Source organism: Schistocerca americana, unplaced genomic scaffold (assembly GCF_021461395.2).
Source record: "Schistocerca americana isolate TAMUIC-IGC-003095 unplaced genomic scaffold, iqSchAmer2.1 HiC_scaffold_95, whole genome shotgun sequence".
NCBI lineage: Eukaryota > Metazoa > Arthropoda > Insecta > Orthoptera > Acrididae > Schistocerca > Schistocerca americana.
In genome coordinates, this window is record NW_025726730.1 from 615,738 (window position 1) to 634,707 (window position 18,970).

An 18,970-nucleotide genomic window follows, 5' to 3' on the forward strand; every position below is an offset into this window, starting at 1 on the left:
ACGCAGAAGATCGCTGCATCGCTTCGCGACGGTACTTACCCCCACCACGACAACCCTTATCCTTTCGTTCCTCCTAACCATCCTAAACCACAACTCCCACATCGCCCACTCGGGTATCCTGAAGGCCTACTCGGTCTTTCTAGGGAGGAGTTCAATCTGATTGACTCCTACCCTATTTTCACAGAGTGGCAGATGCGCTGCATCATCATCGCTCTCGTCAACGGAGAGTACGACAAAGCGGGATGCATTTTGCACAACATCCCAACCGAGGAAGAGCCCTCAGCCACAGCAAAGAAGAAAAAGAAAAGTCGTCATAACGACAAGTTCAGAAGATAGGTCATCGGCACTCCTTGCCATTACAGAAGAACCCACAAGTAAAGAAAGAAGTTTCATCAACATCCCAGGGGAGTAAAGGCCAACAGGCCACAAACTTCCACCCGAACCTCCTCACAGTGAGGAAGTCAGAAAAGGAGCAGAGAGAGAGGCTGCGCCGGCATTCGCCGAGCGGCAGTCGGGCGTTGAGCAAGTCTCCGTCAGTCTGTTACGCGAAGCCATAGGCCCCCGCTTGTACGGGTGACAAACCAGGGGTGTCTTTCGGATGCGCCTTTATTAAGGCGTAAACGAGCACTCACAGCAGATTGCCGATGTCGAGCGATTCTTCGTTTGCGATGCCAAGTTGCAGCGGCGCCTTGGGGCCCCAGCAGCCTGCTGCTGGTGGCAACGACGCCGTCTCTTCGTTTCCGCCGGTCGCTTTTCCGGTTGGCTCGAGCGCTTCAGCTGCCGCAGAGAATAGCTCTGCTCCCCCGAGCGTTAGGGCATTCACAGGTCAGGGCCTGGCCTCTGGCCAGTGTCCCGCGCCTGTTAGTGAGATAGGACCAAGTTCTGCCGCCGGAAACCTAACGGTGACGGCAACAAAGGCGGCGACTGGTAGTCCCATGGCAGCCATCGACTTTGCTTCCCTTACTTGCGTGCGACATGCAAACGGGGAATATACAACAAAAAGAAGTTCTTCTCTTCCACCCACCAGCGGTAGGATGTCTATGGCCACCCTGATGATCAGCACAGGGCAGGCACAAGCGCTGGCGCAGCACCTCACCCCTGCGCAAAGGAAACATCTACCAGTCAGTATCCTCCCTAAACCAAACCCCATAGCCCTACCCAAAAAGACCGCTCCCGCTCCTAAACCCTCTCCTCCCGAACAAACCACGTCCCAACACCCATCTGCCCCACCCAAGCGCATCAAAGACGTGGTTAAAAGTGCCAGAAAGCACAAAACCACCGTCAGGCGCAAGCAAACCAAGAAAGCGTCATCCATCCCACCGCCCACCACCAAGGCACGTACACCCTCCCCCTCCGGGAGCGGTGACGAGTCAGACTGCCCCCTCGTCATCGACGAATACCGCGAGACCACCTCCGCAGGCACCGATGGCGATGGCTTCCAGAAAGCGCGAAAAACCGCCCGCTTACCCGTCACTCAGCAGGCGAGAGGCATTGCTTCCACAAGCAATAAGTTCCTGCCGCTGTCTGACGAGGACGAAGCGGTGCCCGCGAGCGGACCCGCGAGTGGTGATGCGCCACAACCCACACACACACAAAGACACAGACTCCCCCCCATAATCGCCGAATTCAGCAACAACTACGAGGAGCTTCACTCCCTCGTCAGTAACTGCTTAGGCGAGAAGCAGTTTACTGCTAAGTCCGCCGGAGGGGACAAAATCAAACTTATGTTCAGAGAGCTGGACGATTACACTGCTGTGAAGGCCCTGCTCTCTGAACATAAAGTCCCCCACTACACCTTCCCCACAGCCAAGCAGAGACTGATGAAGCTGGTAATAAGGGACTTACCCCGCAAAGTCGGCACTGACGCTATTAAGAAGGACCTGCAGAGGCAGGGCTTCGAAGTAAATAGCGTCACCCACATGAGGGAAGTATACAGTGGTAACAAATGGCCACTGTATCAAGCCAATTTACCTGACACCCCTCAAAACAGGCAGAAACACATCACACACGTCCTGTCAGTGCCTGTCACAGTCGAACCACTACGCAGGAAAAGTGGCAACGTGCAGTGCTATAACTGCCAAGGATTAGGGCACGTTGCCAAGCACTGCGACATGCCAACTAGGTGCATGAAATGCGCAGAAGGGCACCCCACATCCGAGTGCTCCTTAGAGAGAGGCGATCCCAAAAGCAAGTGCGCCCTATGCGGCGAATCTGGACACGGCGCCTTCTACCAAGGCTGCCGTGTACAAAAAGAGTACCGCCTACGCGCACAAGGCACCAAGCCCCCCGCCACACAGAAAACCAACCGTGGCGGCGGTCCTACGAACTCGAGAGCGCCGGCCAATCCACCTACGTACTCGAGAGCGCCGGCCAATCCACATACGCGACCAACAACTACCCGTTCGAGACCGCGAGGTAGCGCAAGCTACGCGACCGTGGCAGGCACTGACAGGAGTCAACAAACGACCCCAACAATACACCTAGCCCAGCAGCCGATCCCCGCTAACGGAGAAACGTCCAGGGAAGCCTCCTCCCCTCAAACTCTTAAGTCCAGTCTGCAGCCAGTAGCGGCAGCTGAGTGCTCGTCACAAGGCCCTCAGCCCAGCACTCCTGAAGAGAGTGCAAATGCCCTACGGCCGTCAGGAGTTGTGGAGCAAACGTTAGGCCTCCTAACGCAACTGCTCCACGAAATCAGGCAACAGAACGCCCAAATCCTAACCGCCATCAATTTGGTGCTCCAAGGGTCGCATAACAATGCGACTACAGCAGAGAAATCCTCCCCTAAGTGATGGATAGACGACCCCACATCCAAGGACTCAGAATGTGCGTCTTCAACGCAAACGGTATCGTCGGACAAAACAACGAGTTCCGCGAGTTCCTACGCGATGAAAACATAGACGTATGTATGGTGGCCGAGACACACCTAAAACCGGGTGTAAGGGTGTCGGTACCCAACTACAACTGCTATAGGACCGACCGGCCCACCGCAGGAGGCGGGGTAGCAACATACGTCAAACGCGGAATCCCCCATCATCAGGTTCACCCACCAGCAACTAGGCAAATAGAAACAGCGGCAATAGAGATTGCCACCGTCACAGGGCCCCTCACTGTCGTTGCAGCATATCGCCCTCCCTCCTACACTCTGGAAGAGGACGACATAGCAGCCCTAGGACAAATCAGAGGAAAACTCTTCATTGGCGGCGACCTGAACGCCAAGCACGCAGACTGGCACTCGCGAAACTCAAACAGAGCTGGTCGTCAACTGCAACGACTCGCGCGCACCCACCACTTTCACATATGGGGTCCAGAGGAGCCCACCCACTTCCCCAGAAACGGGGGAAGGGCGGACGTCCTCGACATAGCGCTCACCAAAAGAATAGCGGGATTTGTGACCGCGCAATCGGTTAACCGAATGTCTTCCGATCACAATCCCGTGATTCTCGAGGTCGACATAGGAGACTGGGTACCTCTCCAGCAACAACACGTCTCATACAAGCGCACTAACTGGGAGCAATTCAAAGTTGACGTAACTTCAGCAATTGCCCAGGCCCCGCCTCCAACTGCAGATTCTGCAGAACAGGCGCTTAAAGATCTCACCAGCACGATCCTGCAAGCAGCAAAGGAGGCCACACCACGGCCACCGGACGGCCCTCCCCCAGTTAAGCAACTCCCGCCGCACCTGCTTGCCCAAATTAGAAACAAAAATAGGATCGCCAAAGAGTGGAAGCTCACAAAGAACCCCGTAACTAGGAGGCTACTGAACCGCCTACAAAGAGAGCTCAAGGTCGCACTCACTGAGCACCGCAACCAGCAATGGTCGGCGCGACTTTCGGCCCTCCGCGTGGACGACAATAGCCTCTGGCAGGCGACCAAACAGATCACCAAAAGACGCGCCAGACTGCCACCTCTGCACGGCGAGCGCGGACTTGTCTTTAGCACCGCAGATAAGGCAAATGCCCTGGCAGATGCCTTTGAAAAACAGTTCCGCCCCGCAGAGGCGCAGGACAGGGACCATGAAGCCGTTGTTCGACGTCAGCTCGCCACATTCCTCGCGGCGGACGACGCCGATGACGACGAAGAAAACACACCGCTCTTCACACCCGACGACGTGAACAGAGTAATCAGGTCCCTACCCAACAAAAGAGCCCCTGGCCACGACCAGCTCAACAACGTAGTAGTGAAACACCTCCCACCCCCTGCCGTAGCCCACATCGCAAATATCTTTAATGAGATCACGCGTTCCCGCAAGTTTCCAAGGTGCTGGAAACACGCAGAAGTCGTTGCGATCGCGAAACCCGGTAAAGACCCGGTTATCCCGCAGAACCACCGACCTATCAGCCTTTTGCCAACCCTTAGCAAAATCTACGAACGCCTGCTACTTATTCCCATTCTCGACCACGTCAGAATACAACAAATCCTGCCTGACTTTCAGTTCGGTTTCCGGCAGGAACACTCCGCGCCCCAGCAACTAATGAGGGTCGTTGAAGCAGCTACTGAAAGCTTCAATCGCAAAAGTTACTGCGGGGTAGTGCTACTTGACGTAGCCGCTGCCTTTGACTCTGTCTGGCACACCGGGCTTCTCTACAAGCTATTCTCCCAAGGCTTCCCAGGTCCGATAGTGAAGCTACTCGCGAGCTATCTCTCCCAAAGGACTTTCTCCGTTAGGATCGAGTCGTCGCTTTCAACAAAACGGCGCATCAGGGCAGGCGTGCCCCAGGGGTCGGTACTGGGCCCGGTACTGTACAACCTGTACACTGCCGACCTCCCGACCGTACCGCTGGTGCACACTGCCCAGTACGCCGACGACACAGCGTTCTTCACGCGTAACCCGAACAGAGACAGGGTTACGCGAAGATTGCAAACAGCGCTGGACGAGACCGGCCGCTGGGCTAAAAAGTGGCGCATCACTCTCAATGAAACAAAAACCCAAGCCATTATGATCACCCGGAAACTGGGCAAGCGGGCTCCCGCCCGTCAGCCGCTACTGCTTAAGCTGAACGGCCAAGAACTCCCATGGCGACGAACCGCCAGGTACCTTGGAGTCACCCTCGACACCAGGCTCACCTGGAGGGCTCACATCGAGGACTTGCGCCGCAAAGCTAGTGGTAGGATGCAAATGTTGTATCCTATCCTAAACACCCAAAGCACCCTAGCGGCTGACATAGGAGTCAGAACCTACTGCTCACTGATACGACCACTAATGGAGTACGCTTGCCCTGTCTGGGGATACGCGGCGCACTGGCACCTCCGCAAACTTCAGTCAGTACAAAACCGCGCGCTCAAAAGGGCACTACACCTTCCCTTCCGCTTCCCCACTGCTGACCTACATGAAGCGGCTGGAATACAAACGCTCCACGAGCGCTTCATAGAACTGGCCGAAAGTTTTTACGAAAACACGGCCAGATCTGACAACCGACTAATCAAATACTTGGGACAGTACGACACAACACTGGACAGACACAGACGACCAAAAAGCATGTTAACTAACACAGCCTAAAAGGCAGCACAGCAACACCAAACACACTGCACCATAACATGACATACATGACAGCAAAGACAAACCACACATAAGCATAGAGGAGGAAATGTCCCAGAGGACAACACCCTCCACCACATATGCTCTCCTCGAAAGAGAGGATAGCACAAATGCAGTAGTCGGCGGCTGCGCCGGCACGCACTCCGCTGCTCGACTCGCTGCCGCTCGCACCGGTCGTTTTCGTTTCCGTTTCGTGTGCACCGTCGCTAGCCCATCGCCATGTCCGGACGCGGAAAGGGAGGCAAAGTCAAGGGCAAGTCAAAGTCCCGCTCAAGCAGGGCTGGGCTCCAGTTCCCGGTCGGCAGAATCCACCGCCTCCTGCGCAAGGGAAACTACGCAGAGCGCGTCGGCGCCGGGGCGCCCGTCTACCTCGCCGCCGTCATGGAGTACCTCGCGGCTGAGGTGCTCGAGCTGGCCGGAAACGCGGCCCGCGACAACAAGAAGACGCGCATCATCCCGCGCCACCTGCAGCTTGCCATCCGCAACGACGAGGAGCTCAACAAGCTCCTGTCGGGCGTCACCATCGCACAGGGTGGTGTCCTGCCCAACATCCAGGCCGTCCTGCTGCCAAAGAAGACCGAGAAGAAGGCCTAAAGGAGGCCAGGCAATCGCAGCCGCCGCGTGCTCCCCTGCACGCAACGCGCTTTGCCGGCTCGGCCCACAACAATCGGCCCTTTTCAGGGCCACCACACAAACCTACGTCCAAAGCAAAATTTCAGTCGTCCTCGCCGCACCTTGTTTTGTTTTTTAACTTTGCACTTTCACAGCACAGCCGCCGCCGGCGCACGTCCGCCATCTTGTCGTCCACACAGCCCGTGTGGCCCAACACACACACACACACACATTTTGCACGGTCGCAGTCGCCTTCCAAACGACAACGGCAGCAATAATGACCATTGTTAAAGGGAGGCGTGTCGACACACCGCCCTCCACTCCCGCGCGCAACGGCCGTCGACACGAACGAAACAGCTGATCCGGCCGCCTTGCCTCGGAAACCCCAACGCCGCCGCAAACACACAGAGCCAAACCACGCAAGCAAATAATCACCGCCTCTCGCACAACAACACACAGCCCGCCATCTCCGTCGCGATCGATACAAAGACACACAAACGAAGCAGCTCCACACACAGCCAGCCACATGACACGTTTCCTTTCCTTCTCCCCTCCCAGTCACATCACGTCGCTCACAAACGGAAAGAAAGAAACAAAGAAAGAAAGAGAGAGAGAAACAAACAAACAACACAGCGCACACACGCAGCAACAACACAGACTCTTTCGCACTTTTCAACTTCCGAACAGTGTGGTGGCCCTGAAAAGGGCCGTTTTCTAGTCTCTCCCACCCACAAGCACGGCCGCGGGAAGGCCAGCGCCCGCTGCGACGCAGCCTAACCGCCGAAACCGTACAGGGTGCGCCCCTGCCTCTTCAGGGCGTACACCACGTCCATGGCCGTCACAGTCTTGCGCTTGGCGTGCTCAGTGTACGTCACCGCGTCGCGGATCACGTTCTCCAGGAACACCTTCAGCACCCCGCGGGTCTCCTCGTAGATCAGACCAGAGATGCGCTTCACGCCGCCCCTGCGAGCCAGGCGGCGGATGGCGGGCTTCGTGATGCCCTGGATGTTGTCGCGCAACACCTTGCGGTGCCGCTTGGCGCCACCCTTGCCGAGCCCCTTTCCTCCCTTGCCGCGGCCTGTCATCCTTCCTTCCTCGGGCAAAGCAAAACGTGCACAAACAGCAGCTGCAGCGGCTGGAGAGTCGGCTACGGTCTGCGCCCAGCGCGCCCGCCGCCCCCCTATATAGACTCTGGCCCGCCCTCCCCCCACCACGCGCAACCGAGGGCATATAAGCGCAGCACGGAGGCGCGCGGGCCCGTTGTCAAGGCAGCACCGGACGCCGCGCCGCACCTAACCTCCACGCACGCCGCTCCGCTACCGCTACCGCCATGGCCCGCACAAAGCAAACGGCCCGCAAGTCCACCGGCGGAAAGGCGCCGCGCAAACAGCTCGCCACCAAGGCGGCGAGGAAGAGCGCGCCCGCCACCGGAGGCGTCAAGAAGCCCCACCGCTACAGGCCGGGCACCGTCGCCCTGCGAGAAATCAGGCGCTACCAGAAGAGCACAGAGCTGCTCATCCGCAAGCTGCCATTCCAGCGCCTAGTGCGCGAGATCGCCCAGGACTTCAAGACCGACCTGCGCTTCCAGAGCTCCGCAGTCATGGCCCTGCAGGAGGCCAGCGAGGCCTACCTCGTCGGCCTCTTCGAAGACACCAACCTGTGCGCAATCCACGCCAAGCGCGTCACCATCATGCCCAAGGACATCCAGCTCGCGCGCCGCATCCGCGGCGAGCGCGCCTAAACCGCGCCGCGGCACCGCACCGCACAAACAAAAACGGCCCTTTTCAGGGCCACTAACATCTCTCCGTCGCGAGCAACCTTTGTCGGTCGCCTGCCTCTCGCCCCGCAACCCAAAAACAAAAACCACCACTTCCCGTCCGTCCGCCACACCCGCTCACTCTGCCTGCCTGCTAGCAGCGCGCAACAATCACACATCATCCCTCCCCGGCGCACAATACCCAACGGCCGACGTCACACCGCACGGGTGGCTGGCCGGCCGCCGCTTTCGTTTCGAAAACAAAAACAAAAACACCCGCACTCCACTCCGACGGCCAACGGCCAGGCAGGCGCGCTCGCTCGCTCTACACGCCACCGAAATCCCCCGCCGACTCCTTCCCACATCTCAACGTGCCCCCCGTTGCAAAACATAACACACACAAAGGAACAAAACAAAGACCAGACACGACTCGACAAGACGACAGACATCCGAGAAGAACGAACGCAGGCAAGCCAACCAACGTATTCAAACAAAACAACAACGTGACAGAAAACCAACCGTCGGCCGCCGCCACAAACACGGCGACAATCAACCACGACAACAACAACAACACCGCTTACCGCTACCGCCGCCCACACCCGCCACCGACCCCCGCAATCCAACCACCGCGGCACGCAAACAGCATCCCCACGGGCATACAGACAGACCCCCACACCAAACGCAACACGACAATCAAAACCTTCCCCGACGTGCTTTGATGGCCCTGAGAAGGGCCGTTTTGGGCCGCGCGTCTCTTGCGCGCCACTAGACGACGACGGGGGGTGGGGACGACGGAGCCAAGCGCCAAACCCTTCCTTTCCCATCTCTTTCTCCTCTACTCTACTTCTTCTTCTTGGGCGAAGCCTTCGCCTTAGACGGCGTCGTCGCCTTCTTCGGGCGCGGCGCCTTCGGCTTCTTCGTCGGAACCTTGGCGGCCTTCTTCGCCTTCGACGGCGACTTGGCCTTGGCCGGCTTGGCCGCAGCCGCCTTCTTCGCACCCGCGGGAGCGGCCGACGCCGCAGACGCCTTCTTGGCGGCGCCCGCCTTCCGACCGGTCGCCGCCTTCACGCCACCAGCCTTCTTTGCGCCGGCCGCACGGGCGCCCTTCTTCTCCTTGCTGGCCGGAGCGGCGCGCTTCTTCTTGGCACCGCCAGCACGAGCCTTGCCGCCCTCGGCCGCCCCCCCGCCGCCGCCGGCGCCGGCAAGCTTGAACGAGCCGGACGCGCCCTTCCCCTTCGTCTGCACCAGCTCGCCCGCCACGACGGCCGACTTGAGGTACTTCTTGATAAACGGCGCCAGCTTCTCCGCGTCCAGCTTGTAGTGCGCGGCTATGTACTTCTTGATCGCCTGCAGCGACGACCCGCCGCGCTCCTTCAGACTCTTGATGGCGGCCGTCACCATCTCAGAGGTGCGCGGGTGCGCAGGCTTGGCGCGCGGCTTCTTCGCAGACGACGCAGACTTGGCCTTCTTCGTAGTGCCGGTGGCGGCGGGTGCCGCAGCAGTCTCGTTCGTAGCCGCCTGATCTGCCATTTCGACGACGCGCGTAACACACAGCGAGAGCGAGCGGGACGGCAGGCACGCAAGCACAGCACAGCAGCAGAGCAGAGAATCACAAGGCCCAGCCAGTGTCGCGGGCGGGCGCGGACGGCCGAGAGAGCGGCCGCCACTCTGCGCGCCGCCGCGCCGCGCCTCCCGCGCTTGCTACCGCCCAACGTCCGACAGCCTGTGCGGAGCAGCCCCAAACCTGCGCCACAACCGCCCGCGCCTTTCAAACCACCGAGGATGGGGCTACACACAGCCACACCACAGTCGCCAACCAGTCGCCACGGCAGCGCCGCAAACCACGGCCAAACTGCAGCTACCGCGCGCTACAGCCTGGGTCGGCCCGCCGAGAATCGCCGCCCCCGCCCAAATGCCGCCCCCACAGCCCCAGCCGACGACCCGCCACAATGGCCAAACCTTCGGCAAAACTCCCACACCGTCGCCGCGGCAGCCCGGCCAGCGCGGCCGGCGCCACAGCCACACAAGCCGAGGCGTGCGGCGATGACGGCCGTGCAAACGCGCCTCCGCCGCCCCATCGCCTTCCGTCGCCCTCCCGCCGTTTCCCGATCGGCCCGCAGCCGTCGGGCCACATCGCGCGCCGTCCTCCTCCTCTCGCCGGCCAACATTCACAGCCGTTTCTCACCAATTGCCCGCCGCAAACGGACGCCGCCTGCGCAACAGGCGCCGCCGCCCCTCGCCGCTTCCGACCCAACCCCTCGACCGAGGCAAACCGCAATCCGAATCTACAGACCAACCCAATCTGCCGTCAAGCACACACGACAGCCGACCTTACACGTTACGCGTTACACATTACGTTTACACGTCTACGTTAGGTTAGGTTAGGTGGACGTGGGTTAGGTTAAGGGGACTTGGGTTAGGTTAAGCGTCAAACTTAGGTTAAGCATTCAAACACGTCAGGCGTCAGAGGTTAGGTTAGGTTAGGTTACACGTTAGGTTAAGGGGTCAGTGCTAGGTTAAGAAGCGTCAAACGTAGGTTAAAAAAGCGTTCAAACGTGAGGCGTGAGCCGGACAGCTTACCTTACGTAGACGTTAGGGGCTCACAGGCTGAGCTCACCTCGCCACACCACAGGTTAGGTTCGGTTCGGTTCGCTCGGCTCAGCGTAAAGCGCCGAGGTCAGGGTTACGTTCGTTCACCTTCGGGCGCCACACTTTCGGTTGAAAGGTCGCGACGGGACGACGTCGGCACGCACGCCGCAAACGAACAAAAACGTACAGACGACGTCGGAAACCGCCGACAGACGGGGGAGCAGCACGACCACGACCAGACACCGAGCGCGAACGAGACACACGCGAACCACCCCCACCGGCCAAAGGGCACCACACAACAACCCAGAGCACCACGTGTCGACACCAGAGCAACCCGCCGCTCACGCGACATGGCTGGCACCGAAGGGCAACCGCCCGCAACTGCGCTTTCCGCGCCGGCCCGGATGCACGTCGTGCTACAACAACACCACTACCGTACACAGCCGCTGTTCACAACATCACTATCAATGGCGCGCCCGCGGCTCGCCGCCGTCGCAGTCGCAGCCCCAACGCCAGCACTTTTGCACCACCATTCACACGCACCGCAACACAGCTCGCCGACACAGCCGAACAAAACAAACACCACACAACAACAGCAACAACAACGCCGCCGCCTCTACTTGTGCCGGCGACCCACCCCGCCGATGGCGCACCTTTCGCCAGCCGGCAATCGACACACACGCACCCACCCACCGGGGCCCAGTGCAAAAAAAAAAAAAAAAAAAAAAAAAAAAAAAAAAACACACAAAAACAAAAAAACCAAACAACACAAACGACACGGGAAGCGCACACCGCCACTTCGCGCGCACGCCACCAACCAGTCGTCGTCTCAAAATAACAAACACAAACAAAATAAACTAACAACTAGGGCAACACAAAACAAAAACGCCTCGCACGAACCGAACCGCCCACAAAAAGGACAAGCACACGCACAGCCTCTGCTGACGACCACGACGCAGCGGCACGCTGCTCCTGTCCCGCGCCCCGCGCCCCGCGCCCCACTCGATTCACAACTCACGCGACACCGTCAACGACGGGCTCGCTTCCCGCAACCTACCACCTTTCCGCCACGACGCACAGCCCCAGCCCCACCCGACGACTGCACTTTCACCACCGCCTCCCCCTTCCCCCCCAAAACACACACACACACACACACACACACACACACACACACACACAGCCAGCCAAAAACGCACTCGCGACCCACACATGCACGTGCATCGGCACACGCCAACCAGTCAACGTCGACAACCACACGCAAGGCTCGAAACGAAAACGAAACCGGCGTCCTTCCACGTTGCCATCAAGCTACGCGACACAAGACACAAGGAACCAACACAACAGCCGGCCCCACTAATTCCCACTCTCACGCCGCAAAAAGCACACCGACACCGCCAAACACGCACGCACATTCCCCTTCGCACTGACACCACCGACCGGCTCGCTACCACACACCTCTCGGCAGCCGTTTTCACGCCAATTCGCCACACCGCCCACACAGTCGACAAGCGCCCGCCCTGTACGGCACACGCAACGACGCAGCGCAGCAAAGGGCGCCCGCAACACATACCTCTCCGCCGCCCGACGCGCCAACCGCCACGCCACACCACACCGCACCGCCAGCCACTCGCAAATTGTGCACTGCCACCAGCCACACGTCCAACACGCCGCGCCGCCTCCGGCCACCCGCCAGGGGGCGCTCACGTCCGCGACAACAGCGCGGCCCGCCGGGCCGGGCCGAACCGAACCGAGCCGCCGCTGCTCTGCACTCGGCACGGCCACACCCTGCTGCAGACCGGGCTCGTCCCTCTGTACGCGTCTGCCTGCGCATCAACACAACACGACCTTTTGTTTTTTTTTTTTCTCTCTCTACCGCCATCCCTTCTTCTCGCGTTTTACTCGTTGTTGCAGCAGCGGCGCACACCTACACATCCACAGCCCCAGCCGAGCCGGCCTCACCTCAGGGCCCGCCGCCAGCGTCTCCTCCTCGGGCACAGGTGCGGTGCTGTGGCCGCCCATCCAACCGCATTGCTGGCCGTCCAGCCACCAGGCGTTCCCACTGCCGCGAGCCACGCCGCGCACCGACCCTGCTGCAGAAAACGAAGCATAGCCAGAGACCGACCGATACACAAAGCAAGCCGTCGCCTCGCCTCTTGTCCTTCCTGCCTTCCTTCCGCCCCCGCCCTTCTCACACCACCGCCTCTCCACTTTCGCCCCCCCCTCCTTTTTTTTTTTTTTTTTTGTTTTCTTCTTTCTTTCTTTCTTTCTTTGGCCCTCTCTCCTTCCCGCCATGGCGGTTACGGCACCGCGCTGCAGCGGCAGATTTTTTTGCGCCCACACGCCTACTCCTACCACCATTAACCTTGCCCTGCCCTGCCCTGCCCTGCCCTGCCCTGCCCATCAACGTCGCAGTCGAACCGACGCTTGCCAACACACTGCCCACGTTCCTTTCTCTTTTCGGCCTACGCCCATTACGCGCCGCCGCCACAGCACCTTCCCTTCCCACAACACACCGACGTCATCACACGCACCCAAAACAGGGGCCACGACCGTGTTCCTCGCCCACTCCCATCCCGCACGGTACGCACATTCCCAACTACTACCGCGCACCCTCCCTTTCCAATCTGTGTGTCTCTGTGTCTGTGTCCTGTCCGCGCGTGACGCCTCTCAACATCCGCCGTCCCCCGTCCCGTTTTCGCCCCCATGCCGTCGTCGCGCCGCCTCCTCCCCGTCCACCGCCGCCCCTGTCCGCCCCGCACCACACCATACACCGCTGCTTGTCCCGGCCGTTGCCACCAAAGGCGCCGACCGCAAACGCGCCACGCCGCAGCCCCCGTGCGTCTCGCGCTCGCTTGCATCTCCGTGCCGACGCTGCCTCTCTTCCCGCTCGCACTCGACCTCGACAACACAGTCTTTGGCTCCGCCACTGCGTGTTCCGGTGGTACGCACGCTGCAACACGTATGTATTCATTACCAGAGCGATGGCGAGGCATGACAGCATCTCTGTCTGACCAGAGAGTTCTTTATCGCTGCTAGTCGGCGCTTGGACCGCGCCAGACGACAGTAGTGGCACGCACCGGGTCGCCAGGAACAGTTGTTATATATATATTGTAGCGTGAGTCGGGAGAGGTAGTAGTCGGTCGACAGTAGTAGCGGGTGGACGGTTGTACTGAGCGGGCGTCGGCGGCGTGCTCTGCTCGTCTCGCGACTCTGGTCACGGTTCGGGACGATGTATAGTCTATTGTGTTATAATCAAAAGGTGGTGTGACGCTGCATTGCGCAAATCTGATAACGTATGTTCATTGTACTTATTTTGTTCAACAACAAAAGCCCCACTATTACTTTTTTTCTAAAGTAACTTTTGTCTCTTAACGAAAAACATTCACTTTTTAAAGACTACTTCCTATGGCATTTCCCTCCAAGGAGTGCAATTAATTACCAGCCAGCACTCATTCATTGCACACAGCTGTGTAAGGGGTATCTACAATTGAGGAGCGGATATAAATGCAATTTTTTTGTTTTTTTTTGTTTTTTTTTTTTTTTTTTTTTTTTGTGTGTGTGTGTGTGTGTTGTAACCTCCCAGCAAAATTTAAAATAATGGACAATGTTATTTACGGATGCTAATGGACATTGCGCTAATTGTAACCTCGCCCACAATGAGAGGTATTGAAAATGGCAACAAAAATGTGAAATTCGCAATCTGACTCAAATATAAAGTCTTCACACAACATTTAAAAAAGTCCGTTCAGTGACAAGAAACTTCAATTAAACCGAAATATCGGTCTTTGGCCCTGTGCAAAACAATCAGAATTAAAGTCTTACCTCCGAATAAATGGATGTCACATTTCTGCTCTGGTTGTTGCGCAGCGCTTGGAGGAACTGCATTGCAAATAATAATATTCTCTTTTTTTGTGATTTTAGTGACATTTTTCTTCAAAGAAGTGGAATGAAATGTGAAGTGCAACGAACTCTTTAGTTCAATAAACAATTAAATGTTTGAAAAATGCTTTTGAAATAAAAATTATTATTGGGGAACTTGTTGGAGAATAATTACAATAAATACAATTTTTCATTATCTAATGATTATATTAATTAACAGTATACCTTATTCACCATCTTGACCAGTGTTGCCGACCGCCTACATCACACAACCGCGCTCGGCTGCTACTACTGACCGACCGCTCTGCATGACGACTATTAGCGTACTGCACGCGACGACTACTGACAGAGTACAGCCCTCAACTACACATAGCTACGGACTCGCAACGACTACTGACTGACTGAGAACCGCTCGCAACACTCGCGCAGTCCAGCGCAAACTCTCTGGTCACAGATGCTACAATGTCTCGCCATCGCTACTATGTTACATACGTGTTTCAGTGTCTTTTTCATTGGGGTAACGATCTTTGGCTCTTTTTATTCTGAATACAGGGCCAAAGGTCAACGCTGCTGCCCTTATACAATTTATCAGGTTTCATTATGTCTGTTGCAATGTTACATACGGTTCACTCTTTCATTAATATTATCGTTGGGTTTGTTTTGTAGGGACGTTAACATTCTGGCACATTTTTATTATCATCGGACTCTCTGCTATTTGTGCAGGGAGGTTATACCTGGGTCCATTTCCATTTTAATATTGATAGACTTTTTGTTTTCTCGTTGTTTTTCCTTCTTTTTTTTTTGTTTTGTTTTTCCCGCTCTCACCACCACCGCCGCATCACGCCTTCCGTTTTCTTGGTTTCTTTTCTGTTCTTCAACTGCTTCAACATCACCGCGCCCCATTTCCACACCACAGCCATCAGCCTCCAAGACGGGCGGGCGCAGTGTGCCATTTCCGGCGCACAAGCACACCCGTACGGTACTCTCCTCGCCCCCACGCCACCAACAACACAGCGACCACGCGGCTTTCAGGCATGGCACGGCACCGGCGAAATGCGCCGCCCCCGCCCCTCCGCGCATCCGTCCGTCTCGCCACGTTCACTGACAGCCGCGTCTGCGGCTACACCACGACAACCACAACACAACACCGCTCCCCTCCCTGGCAACTCACATTGTTTTTCTCCTCCTCTTTTGCACAAACCACAACGCCGAGCACAGGCGCAAGCCACCCACACCGCGCCCCTCCCCGTCCCGTCTTTGGCCGCCGCTCCTCGTTTGCCCCCTCCCATCTCCCGAAATGCCATGCCAGCAGCGTTACGCATGCCCCTCCCCTGTCCACACAACACTACCGCCTAACGAACAGCCTTCCGGGCCACATGCAGGGCACGCCCACCTCCAAACACTGCCAATTCACGGACGCACGCACACACACACTCACTTTCTCGACACCTTTCTGTACGGAGGGTGCGTCATCTCGACCGTGACAGAGTGACGGCAACTATCGACGATCCATTTCCCCCCAATGGTAAAACATGTCCACTAACACCTACATACATCATTCACGTACACAGACAATAGCATACACACAATGGGAGGGCACACGAACATGGACGGCACGGCACTGTCATACACTCTTCCTCAGAACCATATCAACAAACGTTACGTACATCCGGGAAAGCGAAAGCGAAAGCAAAAGCAAAGGCAAAGCCCAATGCAGCCGTCAAAGGTAACGTTCACCACGGCAGACACTTGCAGCCGCGCCGCCGTTAAACGCATTTCAGTGCGGCTCCAATACGCCTCCGACACGGGAACGTTCCGTTGCTCTACGAATGCGTTTCTCCCCTTTTTCCCTTCCTCTCTCTTTTGCCCCCCCTCCTTGCACTCTTGCCTCATTCCTCACGTTCTGCCCAGACATTCGACCGATCAAAGTCAACCTTTCGTTACCGTTCTCAGCGCGACGGTGTACAACAGTATGACGGGTGTGCCCAAGACTTCGGTTCAGTTGCGTGACGCCCGTCTATCGCGCCGATCGACAGTTACTCAGGGGGCGACGGATCGGACCACGTCACCGACACACAAAACACTTTCAAACAAACAAATACGCACCGGATGGACACAGACAAACACGTGTACAGACATTCGCCAAACAAACGACCGCCGCCGCCGCCGCCGCCGCCGCCGTCGTCGTCTAGCGTCGCGCTTACTGTACTGCACTGGACACGCGTGCATCTTGAATGACGACATCGGTGTGCGTGCGTCGTACGCAATCAGTCAGACACGGCTATCAAACATCAGAGTCGAATGGTACATCATCGTGCGTGTTCGCCGTACACGTACAGTACAATACAACAACAATGCGTCTTAATGGCACGTTCATTTCAACGTCACTCACACACCTCCACGCTGCAGTTACGTCGCACCATTGTCAAACTCGGCGTACAGCAAAGGGAATAGTGGGCGGCAAAAAAAAAAAAAACAACCAAACAAAAACATTTCACATTTCACCCTCGCCATGTATGATGTGCAAAAAAACAAACCCGCAAACGGCCGTCGTTACGGTGACACAAAAGTCGCCGATCGCACAGTCCCCCCTCGCAGACGGGTAACACACACACACACACCAACAACACCAATGGGTCAAAAACCACGCCAACGAGGCGTGCCACCATTCCACGCCACGGCGACCAACCTCGTGGCCGTACCCCGCGCAACACGCTTTGACGCGCCCCCCCACCCACAATCAAAATGCACACATACATCACAGCCGTCCACACAAACAACAACAACAATTCCGCCCTTCCCGCAAAAGGCAAGTTGGTGGCCCTGAAAAGGGCCGTTTTGCCGCTCTCGCAACGGAGGAGCCTTCTCCATCCTTCCTTCCATTCCAGAGCCACCTCCTTACTTGGAGCTCGTGTACTTGGTCACCGCCTTCGTGCCCTCGCTCACGGCGTGCTTGGCCAGCTCGCCAGGCAGCAACAGCCGCACAGCGGTCTGGATCTCGCGGGACGTGATGGTCGAGCGCTTGTTGTAGTGCGCCAGCCGAGAAGCCTCGGCCGCAATGCGCTCGAAAATGTCGTTCACGAAGCTGTTCATGATGCTCATCGCCTTCGACGAGATGCCCGTGTCAGGGTGCACCTGCTTCAGCACCTTGTAGATGTAGATGGCATAGCTCTCCTTCCTCTTGCGCTTCTTCTTCTTGTCGCCCTTCGAAATGTTCTTCTGCGCCTTGCCAGCCTTCTTGGCGGCCTTCCCGCTAGTCTTGGGCGGCATCTCGAACCAACGTACGGCAGCAGCAACACCAGTACCAAGCGCTCCGCTCTAGTCAGCGTCTCCCCACACAGTGGCACCCGCCGCCAGCCGCCGCCGCACCTTTACCAGCTCGCCCTGTTGCGGCCGCCGACCAATGGGGCGCGCGCGCAACCGGCCGCCGCACCCGAGCCCATAAAGCACCCCCACCCCGCAGCACCTCACCCCTGCGCAAAGGAAACATCTACCAGTCAGTATCCTCCCTAAACCAAACCCCATAGCCCTACCCAAAAAGACCGCTCCCGCTCCTAAACCCTCTCCTCCCGAACAAACCACGTCCCAACACCCATCTGCCCCACCCAAGCGCATCAAAGACGTGGTTAAAAGTGCCAGAAAGCACAAAACCACCGTCAGGCGCAAGCAAACCAAGAAAGCGTCATCCATCCCACCGCCCACCACCAAGGCACGTACACCCTCCCCCTCCGGGAGCGGTGACGAGTCAGACTGCCCCCTCGTCATCGACGAATACCGCGAGACCACCTCCGCAGGCACCGATGGCGATGGCTTCCAGAAAGCGCGAAAAACCGCCCGCTTACCCGTCACTCAGCAGGCGAGAGGCATTGCTTCCACAAGCAATAAGTTCCTGCCGCTGTCTGACGAGGACGAAGCGGTGCCCGCGAGCGGACCCGCGAGTGGTGATGCGCCACAACCCACACACACACAAAGACACAGACTCCCCCCCATAATCGCCGAATTCAGCAACAACTACGAGGAGCTTCACTCCCTCGTCAGTAACTGCTTAGGCGAGAAGCAGTTTACTGCTAAGTCCGCCGGAGGGGACAAAATCAAACTTATGTTCAGAGAGCTGGACGATTACACTGCTGTGAAGGCCCTGCTCTCTGAACATAAAGTCCCCCACTACACCTTCCCCACAGCCAAGCAGAGACTGATGAAGCTGGTAATAAGGGACTTACCCCGCAAAGTCGGCACTGACGCTATTAAGAAGGACCTGCAGAGGCAGGGCTTCGAAGTAAATAGCGTCACCCACATGAGGGAAGTATACAGTGGTAACAAATGGCCACTGTATCAAGCCAATTTACCTGACACCCCTCAAAACAGGCAGAAACACATCACACACGTCCTGTCAGTGCCTGTCACAGTCGAACCACTACGCAGGAAAAGTGGCAACGTGCAGTGCTATAACTGCCAAGGATTAGGGCACGTTGCCAAGCACTGCGACATGCCAACTAGGTGCATGAAATGCGCAGAAGGGCACCCCACATCCGAGTGCTCCTTAGAGAGAGGCGATCCCAAAAGCAAGTGCGCCCTATGCGGCGAATCTGGACACGGCG

At 57.5% G+C, this 18,970-nt stretch overlaps 1 protein-coding gene across 1 annotated transcript in view; it reads left to right on the forward strand.

Moving 5' to 3' along the window:
* Positions 1-1,034: 1,034 nt before the first annotated feature.
* Positions 1,035-18,970, forward strand: part of LOC124592640 (proteoglycan 4-like) — a 144,786-nt gene continuing 126,850 nt past the window's right edge. Inside the window, exon 1 of the mRNA XM_047131857.1 lies at positions 1,035-1,559. Within this exon, the coding sequence (XP_046987813.1) occupies positions 1,035-1,559 (525 nt within the window). The remainder of the gene's footprint in view (positions 1,560-18,970) is intronic.